The sequence below is a fragment of the Vicugna pacos genome, chromosome 16, assembly GCF_048564905.1.
Source record: "Vicugna pacos chromosome 16, VicPac4, whole genome shotgun sequence".
Classification (NCBI taxonomy): Eukaryota; Metazoa; Chordata; class Mammalia; order Artiodactyla; family Camelidae; genus Vicugna; species Vicugna pacos.
Genome location: NC_133002.1, coordinates 14,430,635 through 14,452,023, shown reverse-complemented (window position 1 = coordinate 14,452,023; position 21,389 = coordinate 14,430,635). Strand labels below are relative to the sequence as shown.

The window sequence follows — 21,389 nt, the reverse complement described above, 5'->3', positions numbered from 1 at the left end:
GCACGTACAAAGCCTGCGTGCCTGCAGCCAGCAAGCTGAGCCCAAGAGCTCTGAGTCAGGGCTGTGCTGGCGGAGCTGTGACCCCAAGGAAGTCCCGGCACAGGAGCTCCTCCTCTGCAGGGGGGACCCCCGTGATGCCGTGCGGACAACAGAGTCCTGGCCCGTAACCAGGGACGGCCCGCATCTCAACTCCTGTCTTGCGATGTTCCTGCAGATACAACTAATCCACACGGCCGTGGGGCTCTTCCGTCGTCAGACCTGACCCAGACGCCCTGCCCCGTGCTGGCCCTGGGAGCTGGGCGCCCAGACAGGCGCGTGCAGGCTGGCCCTACCTTCACAGCGGCGTGCGCAGGGAGGGGTGGGCTCAGGGGGCCGAGCCCCTGCTTCCCCGTGTCTGACTGGTTGCCGGGCTGTGGGGCCGAGTCATGCCTCTCGTTTTCTGAGCCAGAAGTAAGATCCTAAAAATCAAAATTTTAGCATTATTAGGACACGGGAGTAAAAACTGTGGGACATGGAAATGTTAGAGCAGAGCCCCCCACCCCCCACAGCTCCACTGTGTTCCTCCAGCTTCTTACCCGACCAGTATCAGATCACGTCTCCCAGGGAAAGGGGCCACGTATATAATTTTTCCACCAATGGAGGACACTTTTCAGAGGGAGAAAGCAGGCATTATGAATAATTATTCCAGCAGACAGGTACAGAACCAGCCCTTTCTAGGTGAACCAGGACATCTGGTCACCTGCAGGAGGGGTTCCCTCCATCTGAAGCCAGGCCTACCTGCTGGACAGTGAGATTGAAAAAGAAAGGAGGAGGGAGGAGAGGGTGGGGAGCCTGGGGGAAAGCAGGACAACAAAAAAGTTAGATACAAGGGGGGTTAGCAGATGGAGGGGATGTGTGTGCTGATGTGTGTCCCTGTGAATACGAGTGGACGTCTCTGTGCGTCTGTGTGTGTGTGTGTGTAGTGCACATGCGCATATATGTACGTGCATCTCTCTGTGTGTGTACTGTGTGTATGTGTGGGTCTGTGGCCTATGTCTGCGTGTGTATGTCTGTGTATATACGTGTGCATGTGTGTATATGTAAGTCTGTGTGTGTGTGCAGCCTCAGGGGAAACCTCTATAAGAGCATGTTTCCATGTGCAGAGGACTCTGTAAAGGATCGACCACCTGCTCTGTGTCCTACATCCCTGTGCTGTGACTCTGAAGAAAGGGGCAGGGCTGCTCACGATCTCCCCCTGAGCTGCTCGTCCTTCCCGGAGCCCTGGCACCTGTCACGGGTCTGTAGGGTCCTTTTCTCGCGGAGCCTCAGCGTCCTCACCTGTCACATAGGCTTGCCGGATGAACCGACATACAACGACCCTGGCGTGCGGCCTGGTGCTGCTCAGCGCCCGTTGCCTTCTTCCCTGCTCCGAGGGTTAAGGAGAGAAGGACGTGTCTTCTCCCCAAGCCATCTTTAAATTCGGAGCTGAGGAATTTACTGTCAGAGTAATAAGGCACAAATGGTCTGATGTACTGTTTGATGTTATCAAAGAAGCTGGGCTGCCAAGACCAGCTGCGGCATGCCGGGGAAGGAAAAATGCTTTGATTATGAACTCTTGCACAATAAACAGACGACTGCTTCGGCTCTGCTTTCTCTGTCTCCCGTCTGCCTCCCTCCCGCCCCACATTTCATCCTCGGCAGCCTTGGGTTTGCCCCAGTGGAGGGAAGAAGGGCCTGACAATGACCCGTAACAGCACGGCTTCAGGAAACAGGGTAATGGTAAATAATTCTCAAAACTGTCCCTGATCCCTGTGCACTTTACACGGTAAAAATGTTTTCAAATATAACATCTGATGGGTGTTAAATAGTACAAATGTCCAGCGATAAAATAAGTAAGGCCTGGGGGTGCTGTGTAGAGCATGGTGACCAGGGTTACCGATACTGCGTTACCGATCTGAAAGTTCCTGAAAGAGTAGATCTCAAAGGCTCTCATCATAAGAAAACAAATTTGTAGCTGTGTGGTGACAGATGTTAACTAGACTTATCGTGGTGAGCATTTCACAATATATACAACCATATGCAATGACTGTAATAGATGCAAGGTTTAATGGTGTATGTACACAATAGATACAATATGTAATTGTGTATTTATATAATATATTCAGTGTATCATCATACACATTGTGCAATGATCACCACAGTGAGTCTAGTTAACATCTGTCACCATACAGCTACAATTTTTTTTGCATCTATATCTGCAACATGTGACAGACACAGTGTATACAGCAGACAGAATATCAAACAATGATGTTGTACACCTGATATTGTAACGGTTGTATACCTCGTGTATTTCACAGTACGTACAACTGAACAGTTGTATTGTATGCCTGCAACTAACATAATGTTATGTCAATTATTCCTCAATTAAAAAAGTAAAACATATATGAAGATATTTAATATCTACATATAATAAAAAATATAATATATACTAGCAAACAATATAAAATATATATAAAATATCTGATTTCAGTTCATCAAATGATTCCTCGGAGGCCAAGAGGAGTAGACTCTTCCTGAAGGGAAGGGGCTGAAGGCTGGAGGGGTCTCTCCAGAGCCGGACGTGGTGAAAGGTTGACGCTTCACTGCCAACGAGTGCGACCCTCTCCCCACCATGTGTAGATGCCCACACTCATCTTCTCCTGGGGCCCTGGGAAGACCACCCTGCCAGGCTGAGAGGGGCTCCCATGAAGACTGGGTGTGGCTTCCGAGGGGGTGCTCTGGGGTGGGGGGGATCTGCGGTGCTCCTGGGACCACACAGCTACTCAGCCTCATGGGGTCTTGGCTGCTTCTCCGTAACATCTAAGAGAAAATGCCTGGAAGGTGCCTAGCCCTGGCCCTGGTAGAGTGAACGCTTCATCGTGGCAGTAGCTATGGTTAACCATCACCACTGCTCCTTATAAATGTGCTTTCAACAGTATTTGCCATACACATTCCTCATGTCTCAACAGTTCATGAGTTTGTCCAGAAAGAGGGGAGTGCTGTGCGTGGGTCGGGGCTGGACGAGGCCCCTGCAGTGGTTCGGCAGCTAGAAGCCAGTGACAGAACCAACCCAGGGCTCCTGCTGTGCAGCCAGTCAGCGCCTCGTGCTCCCCACGCCCCGGGATCCTACAGTGATGACTCAGTGCCTGGAAAGACTGCAGGCTTTGAAACCAGTCCTGCTCTGGCCTTTTCTCTTCAGGAGACTGCCGGCTGGTCATCTAATCTTGGGGAGCCTCATGTCTACCTTGTCAGTAAAAATGGAGATAAAAGGGATCTGCATGGCAGACTGGATGCTGAAAACCTAAGGCCAAGGGCGTATTCCTGGGGACTCTCTTCCGGTGCTCTCTGGGGGCCTTCGGCCCTGAGCACAGAACCCTGGGCTGAGTAGGCTGAGAGGAGAGACATCTCTGGGGTCTCCAAGCAAAACCAGCTGTGGCCACGCTGATGTCAACGAGAGAGGTGACAGGCAGAGACGTGGTTTGTTTACCTGGATTGTGCCCAGAGGACCTGCCAAAGGGGTCTCCACAGCTTTCGTGTCCGGAGGGGAGCCTGCTGAGCCCTGGAGGTCTTCACTTCGCGTCTGATCGGGGGAGAGGCCGTCGCTGCTGCTGTCCTCCTCAAAGGCAAACGCGTCTGAAGACTTGGAGAAGCTCACCTGGCTGCCTGTGGAGTGAAACCCAAGCACTGGGTCAGTGGCCGAGGCGCATCTTTCTGGAAATGCTTCAAGTGTCATCCTGTTAGGAGCACTTGTCTGCCTCCTTGGATGTTTTCAATTCAAGGTAAGAGTGAAGATGCACTTAAAATTACTTGGTTTCTCGTAGATTTACTCCATATAAGGGAAAGAAGACTGAGTAACATATTAAAGGTCCGTCCTCATTTGTTAAATTTTATTTTCAGGTTGATGGATGCCTGCACATTTAGTATGTGGACCCCTATCTTTCTGAAATGAACTCAGAGAAGACGAAGGAAAGAAAAGGGGTCATCAGATGAGGGAAGAGAAGAACCCTGTCTCCTTTGGGCTTTATGGCAGGAGGGGCAGCTGAGGTGACAGCGTGCCGTTCGCATCACGTTCAGGTACCGAGCAGGGCGCCCAGCGTAAAATGTTTCGCAAACTTTGCTCTTACGGATAAGCCAGGAGAGTGACTGAGTTTAAATGCCAATGTCAGAATAGCTAAGGTCACTAGAGTGTCCCAAAGCCCCACTCAGCTAAGGCGTATCTGTTTATAAAAGCCATAAATGTGCCTCAGAAAATGAAGCGTGATCATTGCTTTTTTATTATTTGGATTTTGCTGTTATTCCTCCCATCTCTGTGTCTCTGCTGGAGACCCCCAGCGACGCACACGTGGTCCAGCTCTCCCTCGGTGGCCCACATGGTCTCCGGGGGGAAACTGGGACATCGGCTTGGGGACAGGGTTATCCGACCAGGTGGGGCCCCCACCACAGCCTTCTACGTCCCCTGTTTTTTTAATCACCAAATTCCTTCTGGGTTCTCATCCAGCTGCACAGTACACGATGTACTGAGGCCACACAGCTCTCCTGACCCTATTCCAGGCACAGCTCTTGTAAAGGAATTTAGGTGCTATCAGCGAGTTTTCCAGCCCGGGGCTCTGCAATTGCCCTGACAAGAAGGTCTGACTTGGGCTCTGCGCAGATAAGAGAGAGGCGCTCTCACCGTGGGGACGGGAACAGGCAATGAGGAGCTGGAAGTAATGGAACAAACGTGGCTTGCGGCTTGTCATCGCCACCGCCGCTGGCATCTGTCACAGACCCTCACTCAGACACGCAAGTGTCAGGTCAGGAGAGAGGCCGGACAAGGACAGGGCAGGTGGGAACTTGCGTCGCTGGCCCCCTGGGCAGCCCGCTGACCTGCAAAGGCTTGGGAACCAGCACTGCTGGCCCACGGCTTCAGGAGTGTTTATTAAAGTCACGATGTCTTTTCTATGATTATAAAAGTAATACCTACTTGTAAGAATTCACACCACGTGCGGTGTCCGTGACAAGGCATGCAGTCACCCCACGTCCATGCGTGGCTGATTTCCTCCTCTAGATTTAATTCTGTATGTACAGCAAGATCCACACATGCTTAAAAAGCATTTCACACAGGCCTGGGTGAAATCTACGGCTCTGAAACTTGCTTTTTTTCACTCAACAGTGTTTCTTGGAGAGCGTCACATGTGAGCACACAGAGATCCTCCTCAATCTTTCAGTAACAGCTACACGGTATTCCACTGTATTAATGGGAACTTTTGGTTTTCAACTTTACTTTTCCAAGGGGCCCTTATTTTTAACTCTACGGATTTTGAAATCATAGAAAAGTACAGAGAATAATATAAAACATCAGTTTACGTATCACCTGAAATGAATATATGCCAACATTTCCTTGTATCTGCATCAGAAACCTATTTGTTTTCTAACAGAGGGGTTTCACTAGGTATTTGACAAATGTCAGCTTTCTCTCTGAGATCAGTGGTCACCCTTTCCTCCCGTCCGGTCTCAGATACCACCCCCTCTCTATTTTTAGAATCCAGAGTTAGCTCACACCTTCCCTTCCTCTCTTACAGCAAACCCTGGGCTCTGCACATAAGCCTTTATTTGTCATTTTCATGCAACATGAAAGAAATTATATACCCTGTCCCCTGTCCCCAGGGGATCATGTGCCTGAGATCTTTCTGGAAAGTTCCTTCTAGGTTCCACCATGAATATGCCTCCATCGTAAACTCAACTCATTAACTTCTCTGCTTTAGGAACTACATTTTCATTGAAATTTCGAGTCCTACTTCCATTTGTGGAATTAAAGGCTTTGTGCCTGATTAAAAGACGGTGTGTATTATTCAGGACAAGGGGGGCTGGGCACTGGGGGCGCAGGGGGGCTAAGCCTTCCCCACCCCAGACACCACGCACTTTGTTGGGATTTACCTGGCACAGACTCTGAGGCACCACCACCCGGGGGCTCAGAGAGCCCTACCTGTGACCGAGCTGGTCCCCGGGGGCAGCCAGCCTTCTCTGCCCCACAGGACCCTCCCGCGAGAGCGTCACCATCTTCTGATTCCCTCCCCGCTCCCTGCAGTCTGAACAGCTCTGGGCCTCCTCCGTGCGATCTGACACATCATGTGACGAAGAACATACTCCACCCCCTGCCCCCTGCCACCTGCCCCCTGCCACCTGCCACCTCCACCCACACAGGGTATCACATCCCAAGTGTGTACAAACGAGAGGGAACTGACCCAGCTGCAAGGCTGTCTGAGTGTTCTGTCACGCAGGCAGAAACGTGACAGGAAGGGCGGGGTGGGAGGGAGAATGGATTCTCTCATCCCCCCGGCCACCCCACTGCAACGGTTTCCAGCAGGGATGGCGAACAGCACAGACAGTCGTTTGCACCAGCAGTTCACTTAGTCGTGGTGGCGATAACACAAATGATCACTGTGTCAGGCCTCATAACGACCTACAAATCTGACTGCCCCGTTCTCGCGCCTCTGCTGCCGATAGGGCATCACAAGGTCCAGGCTCCCCAGTTCTATAGAGATGGAGCCAAGACTACAGGTCCAGCCTTTGGATGCTGAGAACCACCGGCAGAGGAGGAGGCAAAATCAAGTTCCCTCCCGGGAGGTCATCAGATGACGCGTTGTTTAGGGAACATTGTCAGACCTGCTGGGGGGTGGGGGTGGAGGCGGGTAGCAGAGAAACTGGGCAACGCCCCCCCTTTTCTGCACACATGTACTCAGGACAGCTCCATCCTGCACATCTTTTACTTGAGCTTCTGAGATTTGATGGGCCGAGTGTGTCATCTTGATGGTGAGAACAAAGGAGGCAGGAAGTCACCGCGGTCTCATCTGCATTGTCTCAGAAAAGCGTGGGGAGGATGGTGAAGCCTTACTGCTGTGGCCGTAAACTGCCACGCCCTTTTCACTTTGACACCTGGCATTTGGTCACCTCAGATCGAGGCACTGGAATTTATGGAAAAGCCTAGAAGCAGCGTGTCTGGAATAAAGGAGTCGGTCACCAGTCCCATTCTCCCCAGTCCTGGATGGAACATTCCTCACCCCTTTGCTCACTTCCAGCCTTCCCCAGTTAGAGTGAGGTAGGGAGGAGCAGAAGCGTAACCAGGCACAAGGCGGGGAAGACACGGAAACCACGGGAAGAGGGGCGCGGTCTGTCTGCAAGGGGCAGAGTGCGAGAGCCTGGCAGGGACTGGGCTGCAGGGTGAGCCCCGTCGGGGGTCAGACGAAGGAGGCGGTGACGTGGAGCCGTCCAGGCAGACTCAGTCCTGGAGGAGGCAGGATGGAGCTGAGCCTGAAAGGCCGGTCAATGGTGGACAGGAGACAGGAGGATGGGGGGCCTTGGCAGCAGGTCGGGGGTAGAGGGAAGTCACAGAAGGTGATCAGCAGAGCTGGGGTGGGAGGGGCGGAGAAGAAGCTCTCCCGGCCAGGGGACAGGACTATTTCAGGAGCCAGTCCTGGAGAGACAGCTTCTAGGAGTCGACTTTATCAAGTGACACCAAGCATTGAAGGAGGCCCCTCTGCTTAAGTCCATGAAGAAGCCACGAGTACATGCAACTGTGCAGACAGAAGTCCAAGTACATGTAACCACGTGCACGACGAAGCCGTGAGTACATACAACCACACACAGGGGGCTGTTCACACCCGAAGGAACAAACACAGTGATGGCCAAAGCCCCAAATAAATGACTCCTGTCCGGTATCCAGTAAGCATGTTGTACCAGACCAGAGTAACCGACAGACACACGGAGGACCACGCAGAAGCTGTCCAGGCCCAGGGAGCCCGCGCGGGGGCCCTGCAAGTCACTCACCACTCCCTCTGCCCCACAAGGGGTTTGGATCTGTGTCTACGAGGGCGGAGGGTGAGGGAAGCTCAGCCCCTGCTCACAAGACCAGTAACACGTGTGGCCAGTGGCTTCCTGCCAAGATGCTGTGTTCAGTGCGGTCAGTAAGAATCGGACAGACTTGGTTTGTTCCTTGGTTCTACCCCTTTGGCGGCAGAGTGACTGCTGGCAAGTTATTCCGCTTCTTGGAGCCCATTCCCATCTATAAAACGGAAGTAACGCTCGCAGTTACGGCTCGGGGGTTGGAGGGTTAAACCCACACTGCTCGCACAGGCCCCGCTGCAGACGCTCGGTCACCTCCGGCCGCTGCTGTGGTTCTGTTGTTCTGTCAGGAGTGTCTGCTTGTCTCAAGCTCACCATGATCAAGAATTTAAAAAGGCCACCTGGGAGGCGGCTTACCCTGTGGCCAGCTCTGCGACGGTCAGTGCAATTCCTGAGCTGGGAAGACGGGTCCGTCCTGAGAGGTTCACTCTGGGAAAGCAAAGCCTGACTCCCCCAGAGCAGGAGTGCTGTCGCAGGAGGGCTGCGTGTCCGCCCTCTCCGGCCCGGTTCAGGCCGGCTCCGCGGAGTGGAGGGGGACAAAGGTCATCTTATCTGGCTGCATCCGGAACAACCGAAGTCTATCAGCTCCCGGCGCTGTGACCGGGGCCTCCGCTCCAATCTCGTGGGGCGCGGGCCTCCCGGGAGCTGTCGGAGTGCAGGCCGCTGGCTATTGTCCCCGTAGACACGGCGGGCGGTGTGATGACAAGGACCTGCTTCGGGAAGCCCTGACATCACCCCCCGGCTATGCCCGCGGGCTGTCTCTGGGCACTGGCCCCTGGGAGCTGGGCCTGGTGACCCCGGGCTTGTGCCCTCCCTCTGGGGAGTGATTAGCTGAATGAGTCAGTTGGACTGTCCTCTGCAAACACACGTAAAATTCCAAGACTGAAGTGAGATCACTGAGGTCCTAGCTACCTTCCTGCTATGACCCCACACCAGGGGCTGGAAGCCACCAAGTGGAATGTGAAAATGACCCTCACTTGCTTATTTATTTGCAAGCTGGAGCAGCCCAAGCCTGGTGGCTACTTTAGTTCACGGTCAGACCACCTTCTGACATCCTCCTGGAAGAGACTGAAGCAAGATCCATTTCCTAAGGGAGGAGGTGGCCATGTAAAGGAGCTCTAGTTGAAATGTGGCTCTTGCCTGAAGAGACTGCAATATACCAGAGATACCACAGTCTGTAGAAGACGGATTATTTTGTCCAACAGAGACCAAGCCCACTGCTCTGGAAGGGGGTCATATACCTTTATGATGGAAATAGATGTCAGTGGAATTTCGGAGGAACAAGGATTCCTTTTCCTCAGATCCCTGGCACCTTAGAAATTTCACATCTCTAGATGTACCCTTATTACGGCATTGGGAGGTGAGCTGGGAGACTCAGCTCAGCACATAAATACCCGTCCTGCATCAGCTCTCGAGGCTCATCTTCCAGGGACAAAGAAGATCACCAGGTGCGTAAAGACAGCTTAGCACTGTCTCCCTCAGGGCTGCCTAACTTTCCTCCTTGGCACTCCCATGGCCCCCTGCAGTCGGAAAAGTGAGGAAAGCCAGCTGGGGTTCTCATTTACTCAAGCAGAAGCCAGGCTCTGGACAATAAACAGCTTCCTTCTTTCTTGGTAGCTAAGGGATGTTCTTGACAAGTGAAGGGGACACTCGCATGACCAGAGAGAGAACTCACAAGCTCGGGGCAGGGCTCTCAAAACTGAGGGCCACGAAGGGACAGCGCCCCATGCACAAGAAGGGCAGAGCCATGCTCAGCTCCAGTGTGTACTTTCTGTTCTCACAAACCATCACTCCCACGGGATGTCACATTTGTTATATTCAGTGTTCTGGCCTGAGAGAACATGGCTGGTAGTGGTTTTCTAAGCAGGAGAAACGGGGAGACAGGTGCATGCTCTGAGATGTGGCCACAGTGCCCCCCGCCTCCTCCTCAGAAGGTCAGGTCAGAAGGCCTCCTCTTGCCCCACATCGGCTCACCCTAGTCATACAAGTCCACGTTTCCTCCAGCTGCGATCGGTAATACTCCACCTGAGTCAGGAACTGAACTTGCAGGCTGGGAGAGGGATTGCTCGCTGGCACTGTAAAGGAGAGGACACTCTGGGGGAAAAGATTTGCTACAGTCATTCAGCTGAGGGCAAGAGAAGGGACGTCTGGGGATGAGGAGAAAAATGCCAGTGTGGGGCTGGTTCTCTGCCGACAGCATCCTTCCCCGTGCTGGGAGAGGGTCTAGATTATTTCACCCTAGGGTTGGAGAAGTGCTGGTCTTTAATCAGATCTGCAGGGAGGAAGACAATGAGCATCTTGCTCCGAGCTTGGCAGAAACATAGAAACACAACTGCAGAGAGAGCCACAAAAGGTAAACACATCTGGAAAGGCCCGTGGACAGAGCAGGGAAGCACACAGAGGCCAAGGGAGTGATACACAGCAGAGCACAGCCCTGAGTCACCACTTCTCAGAGTGGGGGACGGTCTGATCACAAGTGATAGATGGGGGGGGGGGTTGGAAAAACTGCAAACTGAGAAACTATTGGAACTATTAAGAAAAATCTTCAAAGATGTCCAGTTACAAAACAAATGTGCAAAACTAACCAGTTTCCTACATGTCAGCAATAACTAATGTGAATTTACTTAAAAAAAAATTACCAAGGGAAATAAGAGACTCGTGTAGGTGAAGAGATACTGTATTTCTACCTCAGAAGAATGAATATATTTTATGCATATAAATTCATCATAAATTAACCTATAAATTCACTACAATCATTTTCTGCAATCCCAAACAAAATTCTAACAGTATTGAAGTTGGTAACAATAAAAAGATTCTAAATTTCACCCACCATTTACTTGTGAGAATAATGAAAAAACACTAGAAAAATCAGAGCAATGTAAAGAGACTTGTGAAGACAGATATTAAGACAAGTTGTAAAGTACATCAATAAAATTGTAGAAAAAATAAAATGAGACCTTTCTCTTCAACTCAAATAATTCCACACTTACTAAGAATTGAAATACAAGAATGATGCATATACATGTTCAAACACGTAAGGTGAATAATTATTCTTGAGGTGGGAAATGTTTTCAATAAATGATAACAAGTTCAGAAACCACAAAGAAAAAGATTAATAAATTGAACTACATAGAAATTTAACAGTGCTACAGGTGAAACACACTACCCACAAACCCAAAAGGCACAGGACATGTTGGTAAAAGGATGTGCAACACTTGTGACAGATGGAGGACTAGCCTTTTTCCCCCTATATAAATAGCTTTTACAAGGCAGTTAGGAGGGAAAATGCCCCATAGAAAAGAGGAATGGCCACCAATTGCCAATGACACAAAATCCACATTGAAAAATATAATCTCACCATAAGAATGCAAATTAAACAAGATCGTTTGCCTATCATATGAAAACCAAAAATAAATTTGCATGCATGGAAGAGAATGTGTTAAGAAGTGATAAGAGATACCTGACAGAGACAGTTCTATCCTAGATCTTAGAGTAGAGATGCGGACAGCGCACTGTTGAGGGGGTGAGCCCAAGTTCAAAGGCACAGGATAGTCAGTGTGGAGGGAGGGAGTGAAGGAGAGGGAATACCACCCTGGGATGTTCAGTGGGTGCTGATGAGGGCACTGCATCTCCTAGAGCCAATATTTTCACGTTTATAAGTCCCAGGTACAAAATTCACGCAGCCTCTGACAGGCTGGGTGTGGGCAAGATTTTACAACGTGGGTAAGTTTAATCATGAACCTAGCGTTTCATAAAACATCTTTAGCTGTCGTTTTTGACAATGTACCAAAAACACTTAAATGTGCTTTACTCATTATGTAGCAATAATTCTTAGAGCTTTTGTAGGCGGAATGGGAAGAGCACAAGTTTGCCAGCAGGAATGACAGGCCTTCCTTTCCTCCGTCTACCACAGTCTTCCCAGGCTCCACCTCGGTGGACGCCTCTATGGACGAATTCAGCATCCTCAGGCTGCTGGGATCCACGTCGTCTAAACTGTGCAAAAGGTCTACAACATGATTTTACACAGCTGATGACAGAGTGAACGTTTGTGTCTCCTCCTTAAGTATTTGCACTGCAACCCTGCAGCACGCAGGCCTGTTGTCAAAGGGTTTTCACACGCTTACACAACTGGATCTCACTCCCCAGAGCCTGTGGGTTGCACCAGGTGGGTATTATCTCCCTCCTGGAGAAGTGAAAGGACTTGGGGAGGCCCCAGCCCAGCACCTCAACTGGGCTTAGAGTTCAGGTCTTCCCATTCTGGTCCAGCAGTTTTTCCACTGTACCCATCTACTTCCCTTTAGAAGAGGAAGATCAAAGAGGCCATGGCTCTGAAGCGATGGAACCCTGTAGGGGAGATGTTCTGAGGTTCACATCAAGTCAGGTTCCCACCCTGCTTGACCAGAACCAAACTGGCCCAGGCCAACCTGACCCTGGAGGCTGGATGGATGGAGTTTCTTCCTCACTCGCAAGACATCTGCTTATGGGGAACCTTCTGGAACAGTGACCCACGGATTGACTCTTGTCTTGTGAGAAGCCCTCGCCCCCAGGGCCCTAGCCCCTCAGAGCCGTGGCTGCCCGCAGATCCCAGCACAAAGGGACGCATGCCATTTGTGTGAATACCTTTTATAGCCTCTTTCACAGCAGAATCGACGGGGAGTATGTTCTTCTCCACCAGCTCCAGCGGCCCCGGCCGGAGAGCGATTTTTTCATTGAGATCATCAGCAAGTCGGGCTCTTTTCAGTTTCATCTGAGCAGTTGGAACGGATCTCTCTGCAGTGGACGCTAAGGGGTTGAAATCAGAAGGGTCAGCTCTAGAAGTTGATGTCATTTCTGTTTGTTTTTTTTTTTTTGGTTTTGTAACCAAAACACTGTGACCCATTGTGCTCCACCATCCTGATAATTTTTCAATGCCATCATCTTCATTTCACATGGATTAGCAGCAAAGACCAGGCACTTCCAAATAAAGGCAAACGGAGATGCACAAAAGAGTTAGAGAAACTTGCTTTACAAGGATTTTGGGGAAACAAATGTGCAATTTGGTGATTCTGTAAGTAAGTGGTCCACAGGACCCATGATGCTTACTGACCCTGAGCTGTGGCATTTGGGTGCACATCCTGTCTGTGTGCCGCTTAGCCCAGGCTGAGCCTGCAGTAAATATTATCTGTTATTACAATTAATTGCATTAGCGTGACTTCTTAAGAGTTTTAGACTTGTTCAGGTTGTTGATACTAATGTCCAGGTTAGTTATAAAAGAAAAAAACAATTTTGGGGGAAACGGTTATTTAATTACACAGGGATTTTAAAAACTGAATTTATCCAACAGGCAGCTCCTCATCATTTGGAGAGTGGAAAAGGTCACTAATAAGCCCTGAACCGTCCCTCCCCTCCTCTTCGGGTGAGACCCTGACTTACTTCTGCACAAGGACTGAGAGGAGGATGTGGGGAACCAGTTGCTGCTAAGATGCAGAACCACAAGTGAGGATTCCGCAGGAGTCTGTAGCATCGCTCTCAACTTTGTGAATTTAGGTGAGACATTTACAGACCTCCTAGCCCAATCGTTCTATTCTTATCAACCTGCTAACCCAGGCTTAGCACCTAGAAATACCCACACAGGAGAGGTCTAGGGAAGTCTAATTTTTTGCAACAGGTTAGACTTGTGTAGAAGCTGCATCTGTAAAGCACTCAGTGTGAGATGGAGAAAATGTGTGTCCCAAACCAAAGGACGGGAGTGCCCAAGCCCACGGCCTCTCCCGATCGCCCCTCAGGCCAGTGCAAGGGCGCCCCCTGCACTCCCCGCCTCAGGGAGCTTTCTCATCTGTTCTGCTCACCAGCACAGGACTCAGCTTCAGAAGACGCTCCTTTCTTGTGCCCCTTGACAGTTGTCCCCCTCTGTCATTAGTCTGGTTTTGCAAGCTCCTCACAAACTGAATCCACGCCCTTCATGACCTCATCACTCCAGGGAGCCTGGCCTTCTTCCTCCTGCCCCACGTCTTACTGAGTTCACCTGTGTACCTCGGCTTACTGTGCTTCTCCAGCCTAATAAAGTCTTCCTAACGCCGGTCCCCATAGACTCCCCCTGCTCTGACTACTGCTAGTAGGTACAAGCCCTGGCTCTTCATCTATATTGCTGCCTCCAAAATTAGACAATTTGCACCCAGTATAGGAGCACCTAAATACATAAACCAAATGCCAACAGACACAAAGGGAGAAGTTGACGGGAATACAGTAATAGTGGGAGACTTTAAGACCCCACTAATATCAATGGACAGACCTTTCAGACAGAAAATCAATAAGGCAACAGAGATCCCAAATGTCACAATGGAACAGTTAGACTTAATTGACATTTTCAGGACATTACATCCAAAAGAACCCCAGAATATACTTTGTTTTTCAAGTGTACATGGAAGATTCCCGAGGATAGATCACATACTCAGACACAAAGCAAGCCTCAACAAATTTAAGAGGATAGAAATTATTTCAAGCATCTTTCTGACCACAACAGCATGAAACAAGAAATCAACCACAGAAATAGAAATGAGAGAAAAAAATGATTGCATGGAAACTAAATATGCTGCTAAAAAACCAACAGGTCAAACATGAAACCAAAGAGGAAATTAAAAAAATACCTTGAGACAAATAACAATGAAAACACAGCCACACAAAATCTACGGGATGCAGCAAAAGCGGTCCTGAGAGGGATGTTCATAGTGATACAGGCCTTCCTCAAAAAATAGTAAAAATCTCAAGTAAACAACCTAATCAAAATTAGATGATGAAAATCTGGAAGGTAGGGCTCACTGTGAGCCCAGGAGATCCTTAGTGTTCTAGAGGACTCATGCCGATTTCTGCTGGGGAGAAGAGAGGCCTGCACAGGGACAGCCGGAGACTGAACTGGGGGCTGCTGCGGTTCACAGCCCGATATTTTAATTTGAGACTGCAATGATATGACAGATAACATTTCTTATGCTTTTTTTTTTGATTATAGGATTACTACATACTCATTGCTGTAAGTGTGAAAAAGCTATAAAAAAAAAGTATAAAAAAGAAAATGAAAGCATTGGGAAACTCCCTAGTTAGAGCCAACTGTTTATAACAGTTGGGCATCTTTCTTAATTACTTGTACAATATTCATTATTAGTTCTATATTTTTTCATCACAGAATCTGACTGTAAATAAAGTTTACGTATACACTTTTTCTTTCTTGAATTTGACTGTAAGTATGGTTTTTACACATCTTGCCTTCTCGTGAAACATCATTTTGTAAGCTTGTTCTCATTAAATCACAATTCTTTTAAAGCCTTATTTGTACCGGCTGCGAAGTATTCAGTCACATGGATGGTGCATAATTCATTCGGCCAGTCCCCGGTTGTTGGACATTCCACTGATTTCAATGTTTCACTATCTAAGGAGATTACATGATAAACATCATTGTACATAAGTCTTTGTATGTCTGATTTTTTTTGATAAGATACTAGAAATTTATTACTGACATAAAGGATGGACATTTTGAAGGAGTGCGATATATGCTGGACATTCCGTATACGCTCAGAGAAAGCTGGGAAGCGGCACAGCTCAAACTGGATGCCAGGTCTGGTACTTTCTTAGCCATTTCCTAGCTTCCCAACTGGACCATCCCCATGGCCTCGGATGACTAGATGACAGCTCAGAGCCACCACTCTGTAATGACAGGGGCCTCCTTTAAGAGTACCTAGCAACTGCTCAAAGACCAAGAACACTGGAAAATGGCCTATTTCCCATTTCCACCGACCGGCATCAGATTCTGATTTCGGGCAGCCTTACCCTGGAGTATGTGCATTTTAACCACGTCTGCACGGTCGGACCTGTTTCTGACCTTACGCTTCAGGGTGTCTTCAGCCTGTAGAACACAAACACAGAATAAATTCTGCTATCAATCTCATTATACTTGAATTCTCTAGTTTTAACTTTAAAGGAAACCTTATTTCTCTCAAAGGGGAAAAGTGTTTTATGACAAATCAAACATGCAAATATCTCTGCTAGCCTACGTTTTGATGAAGGGGGACTCACAAAAACCTCTCTAGGAATTTTGGGATGGAAAAATAAGATAAAGAGGTAAAAAGCTCAGGTCCACATCAGACCTCCAAACTTAAAGGCCAGGCAGGTAACTCTTTGTAAAATATTAATAAAACAGGTGATACAAGCTGCTTGCATTATAGTCAATCCTATTCCATTGTCCCTTAGGACAGCCACAAATTAACTAGAGTCAGAGATGAGACATAACCTAAATCCATCCAGTATAACGTGATAATATATGCCCTCTGCCTGCTTTTCCCTTGATTTTTCTCTTAGGACGTGTGAAAATAAAAATCCAGAGTCACAGACATCTGGTCCTTTCTCTCCCTGCTCACTAGCTGCCAGGCTAGAACTCTGGCAGAGAGACCCCAGGAGAAGGACACCTCCTGCCTTCCCTTCTCACGCACAGCGCCAATGCTTGCTAAGTAGGACTTACGAAATCGATCAATTCAGGTTGCGGGGACTTGCTATGAAGGTACAGAATATTTATGCCAATTTCCCCCCTCAAAGGCTAAAAGAGAAATGAATATGATTCCTCTTGCCTTTAAATAGCAGCAAGTAAGTTTCACAACCACAGGCCCTACCCTACCACTGAAATGGATTGAAAATGATCTGATTTGTTGCTGAGAAAAGACTGTCATGAAAGATAAGGCAGCTGTCAACCAACCTCACCTCCCTCGTTTCATGCCTCTTTGACCCCATTCTTACAGTGATTTGTGATTTCCCCCCTGACAATCAGAAAGACTGGGGACTTTTTTTTTTTTAAACTTACAAATAGCAGTTTCAAAGCTAACAGAATTGATCTCATTTCCACAGTTTTCAGTTCACAGGAGTAAGAATCCATGTGGTGTGGGGGCAGGGATCTGGCCAATTGGTTGAGTTTGGAAGAGAAATTCTACCTGCTTTCACCCAAGCTTAAGCAGCTGGAGATCCCTAGCCTGGAGTCTAAGTTCAGGATGAGGGCAGTTTGCAGGGCGTTACCTTGTCACTATCCAAACGTTTTCTTTGCTCATGGAATTCAGGTGGGCTTTTCAGGGCTGAAACGGAAAGATACAGACATGAGCAGAGGGGGCCTGGGGCACGGAGCAGCACCATGGTGTTGGCCTGTGTGCTTGCAGAGCGGTGCACAGTACAGATGTGATCGCCTTCATCAGGCCACAAGCAATGGGAGAGGGAAGGCCCGGAGGACACCACAGGAGACAGAGGAAGGTGGTCGTGAAGCCTGAAATAGGAGGCGCATCAGAGGCAGAATACGCGACAGGGAGAGAGGTGGCAGAGACAGGGCATTCCAAGATCTGGAGGAGGTACAGGCCGGGGGCAGGGGGCCGAGGCAAGGCTCTAGTTTTAGGGAGAGGGGAGAATGGGGTGCCTGACGCCCCTTTTGGCTTTGCTCTGTCCTTGGGTGCAAAGGTCTGGGTGGAAGGCTGTGGTCCGTGTCCCATATGCAGGAGGGAGCTTGTATTTTGGATCAGGTAGGTGGCTGGTCGGTCAGAACATGCAGCAAGAGTGTAGAGTGATTAGCACAGAATCAGACTTTGAGGGTTGGACGAGACCTTGGAGAGGGTGGACGCCAGCTCCAACCCTGAGCAGAAGGGGAAAACTGAGACCCACAGAATGGGGCTGACTTGCCCAGGGTCACATAGGTAGGGCTAGGAGCCTAGGGCCTCTGACAACCTAACTTCTTTCAAAGTGTGACGTTCAAAATACGAACAACCGGCAGACACCGGCACTGATCAGTCACGGCCACAGCCACCGTGCACACCCTGGACTGCATGTCAGCCTCCCTTCTCTCCACGATGCTCTGCTCCTCCTCTTCCTGTCTCAGCAACCACTCACGATGACACAGTCAACTTGTGCCTTAGCAGAGCGGTAGAATGTCATCCTGTACAAGTCCACTTTTTTGTTGGTTTTTCTGATCCCCTGGGACAATCACAACCCGGAACCATCAACAATCACTTTTCTTTAGAAGTGATGAGGTTGATCAGAGGTGACAGAATCACATCGAATACTTTTCCGGACTGTAGGTCTGGACAAGCTGGTGAATCACGTGATCCAGAATTATAATATTACTGTAACAGATATCTACTCTCAAGCGGCAGGCAAGGAAATAGTCTTCCAAATTTTGGCTGGTAGAAAAACAAACAAAAACTGGGTTTCTAGCCAGACAGGCACTTGGGGCTGTACGTGTGAATGTGAGTGTGTGCATGTGTGTGAGGGTGTGTCTCCCTCAGTCAGCCCTCGGGACTACGCTACACCTGAGCCCAGCTTGCAGACGGGCTTACTGCATGTGGGACAGACGCCACTGTAGTCCTGGCATCTCGCTGACCACGTTATCCTCTACTGAGGACGCTGCTGGGGAAACCGCTAAGGTATCTCTCTAAATCTCCCTCCCTCGCTTCTACATTGGCAAAGCTGACCACAGGAATGTGCAGAAGAGGCTGTCTTGTGCCAAGGATAGTCACCAGCCCTGTCCTCCTCAATCTGACCACAAAGAGGCTTCCTTTCCCATAGAAAAAAAAAGAATCGATCATGTTGCTAGAATATCACATTTCCCATCAATCTAACACCACCAGTTTCTCTTTGTTGCTTTTCACTCTTAAAATGAACCTCTCTGCAAAACCTGCAAGGCCTTCTAAATGGCCTCCTCCCCCATCCATTTCTCCCCACTCGGCGGCTCTGAGGAGTTGTCTGGAGAAACGTGCAGGTCTATGGCATCACTCGTATATTTTCTCTGAGTTGGGCCTGGCCACCTTCCTGAGGAAGGAGCTTGCCTTCTGCTACATTTGATCACAGCTGCAATTTATACTGACGCAGTTTTGAAACCACCTCCCATTTCCCCGGGCAACCAGATCCCACAAATTTGCCTGAAGTCCCGTGGGCTCTGGTGAATCTATACAACCTGAACCCCGAGGTCTTCGCTTCTGTCCGACAGCCTGGCGGTCACCTAAGGAGGTGTTATATACTGGGGAGGCTTAATGACTTTGGTAACCCAGGAAAGCACTGATTTCAGCGTGGCCTTCTTAGGTGGGTCAAAAGAGTAAGGCATCCTTCCCCTTAAGAAGCAACCTTAGCAGTGCAGCAAGAATCCATCCTAAGAAAGCGCTTATATTCCAGACTCAACTGGTTTTAACTGGGCTTCGGACTCAGGAGGAATTTGTCTGGTTCTCTCGTCCCAGACACTCTTCAGTTCCTATCAGTAGGGCTGATTAAGTTTTCTAAGAAATGCTGCACTTCCTGTATCTCAGCTTGTAGAGCTGTAATTCGTCAGTTCTCGGTGTTAGCAAGTCCCTTGGGACGAGATCATCCAGCCTAGTTCTCTGACGCCAGGGGCACAAAGGTCTTCTGGGATGGGTGGCAGAGGCTCTATCCATCTAACAAGGACTTGGGAAGGACGCCGAGAAGGGCCACACGCTGCCTTTTACCACACGCTCTTCTTTTCGGGGTGTTACTAGGGCTTGGGCTTGGCCTGCCACAGCCCCCGTGACTGGCATTTGCCTTTTCTGTGACTCCAGAGAATGTGGGTTGGTCACCTCCCCTGAGGGCCAGTCAAGGCCGTAACGCATCACCCTCCCCTCCCTCCTCTAAAGTTGACTTTCTGGAAAATACACACAGACCCTCCTTTGCGGCCAGCCCTGGAAAGATAAAGGACAAAATATCGTACTTAAGAGACACTGACATTAAGGATTGAAAAGAAATGTGGATTTCCAAATTAAAAAAAAAAAGCCAATGTGATTTCAAGTAAAAATACGGTTGTAAATTCAGCCAGCCACACATCGAACTCCTTCTCCCTGGAGGAAGATAACTTACTTCTCATGAGGGAATTCGTGTTTAGATACGGGCTAGTCCTATTTCTGTCCCTGCAGGCCCAGCTAATTTGGGTCAGCTGTGTGTATAAACATTTGCTTACTTAGAGCTCAAAAAAGATTCCAAGATAAGGACAGACCTGCTGTCCCCTGCTTCTAAACTCTTGCTTCCAGCAGGAGCCCAGGAAAAGGAGAAGACAGGTGGTGGGGCCGCCATCCATCGGTTAAGGAGAAGAGCTGACTCTCCAGCACGGGGGAGGGGCCCTGGGGCTGGTGGCAGCTCTCATGGAAGAGGCAGGCCTGTGCCAGAGCCAACCTTCTCTCATAGAGTCGCTCACCACCAAGCCTGGACGGGGAGAACCTGACCCCTCTGGGATATGGATAAGGACCAAGAGGGAGCATCAAAGAGCCAGTGTCCTGGGGCAGCGGCTGGAGCAGTGTTCCTCAAAGTGTGGGCTCCTGGACCAGCATCTTCAGCATCAGCTGGAAAGTTATCAAAAATACCAACTCTTGGGCCTCACCCCAGACCAACAGAATCCCAAACTCTGGGAGGGAGTGGGGGCACCCAGGGGAGCCTGTGCTTTCACAAGCCTTCCAGGCGATTCTGATGCCCAAGTTTGAAGAGCACGGCTCTGGCGTTTCCCAGGCCAGCAGGTCCTGATCTGGAGTCTTGGGGAACCTGGGAGTCCAAAAAGGGAGCAATGACGTCTAGCATTGATTTCTCAGTATTTCAGAAAGCTGAACAAGGGGGTGTTTGCCCAGAGAAAGGCTGCTTGGGCTAATGGAACTGTCACTTTGCATGGTTACTGCCTAGAATCATAACAACTTGGTTGAGAACTGTTTGTTCCCATCAAAAAGTATTGGCTGGTAAGGTTATAAGCCATGAATTAATCAAAGACAGATAGATGGATTAATAATTCACATATGGAAGGCTGTTTGGGAGGAAAACAAAATTAATTCAAACATAAGCTCTAGGGCAGTGATGGGTATAATTAAAGAAGTTTTGGGTGACTAAAATTTTGGGAGCCATCCCTTTGGCCTCTGTCCTTGCTTTGCCATCTATTTTTGGCACAGCCTTGCACAAGTCTGAGAGTCTTCCTGCGCTCTCAGGTTCCCACTTATAGAATGGGTTTAGTCTGCTTTCTCTCTGCCTCGCTTTTAAAGACAAACTGGATCATGGGTATTTTTCTTCAAAGCAAATGGGACCCATGAAGGCTTTGGAAATTGTTTGATCTCTTTGGGTTGGAAATAGGTTGCCTACTCAGTACCCAAATGATAGTCTTTGGGGTCTAAAAAGAGAGCATTTTCCCAGTGGAGCTTTGTAATGTTTAGAACCTGGCTTGCACCCTTGGAGAATTTAAGGCATCGTACATGAATACTTTGGAATTTCTCAGAAGGGTCCAAAGACAAATTCAAAGGATCAGCATAATTACTGATTTACCAGTTTCTAAAGAACAAGGAAGTAGAAAATCAAAGGGAAGAGGAGGTGGGGGTAGGGGAGAAGGAAGTGAAGGATTTTTTGACCCAAATGGGCTCGGCGTGAAAATCCAGGGCGCCTTTTCCTATCTCTGAATTGGAGATGTTAGAAGGAAGGGCAGAGGACAGATTGATCCCTTGTGCCGTGTTCTGCTCAAA

General features: G+C 49.0%; 1 protein-coding gene across 5 annotated transcripts in view; it reads right to left on the bottom strand.

Moving 5' to 3' along the window:
- The window catches only part of MYOCD (myocardin), an 85,190-nt gene that overhangs the window by 22,710 nt on the left and 41,091 nt on the right, over window positions 1–21,389 (bottom strand). For all 5 annotated transcript variants that reach the window (XM_006216170.4, XM_031674840.2, XM_072938394.1 and 2 more), the window contains 5 exons: window positions 16,933–16,988; window positions 15,700–15,775; window positions 12,520–12,681; window positions 3,506–3,681; window positions 333–458 (listed from right to left, as the gene is read on the bottom strand). In XM_006216170.4, coding sequence (XP_006216232.3) covers window positions 333–458; window positions 3,506–3,681; window positions 12,520–12,681; window positions 15,700–15,775; window positions 16,933–16,988 — 596 coding nt within the window. The remainder of the gene's footprint in view (window positions 1–332; window positions 459–3,505; window positions 3,682–12,519; window positions 12,682–15,699; window positions 15,776–16,932; window positions 16,989–21,389) is intronic.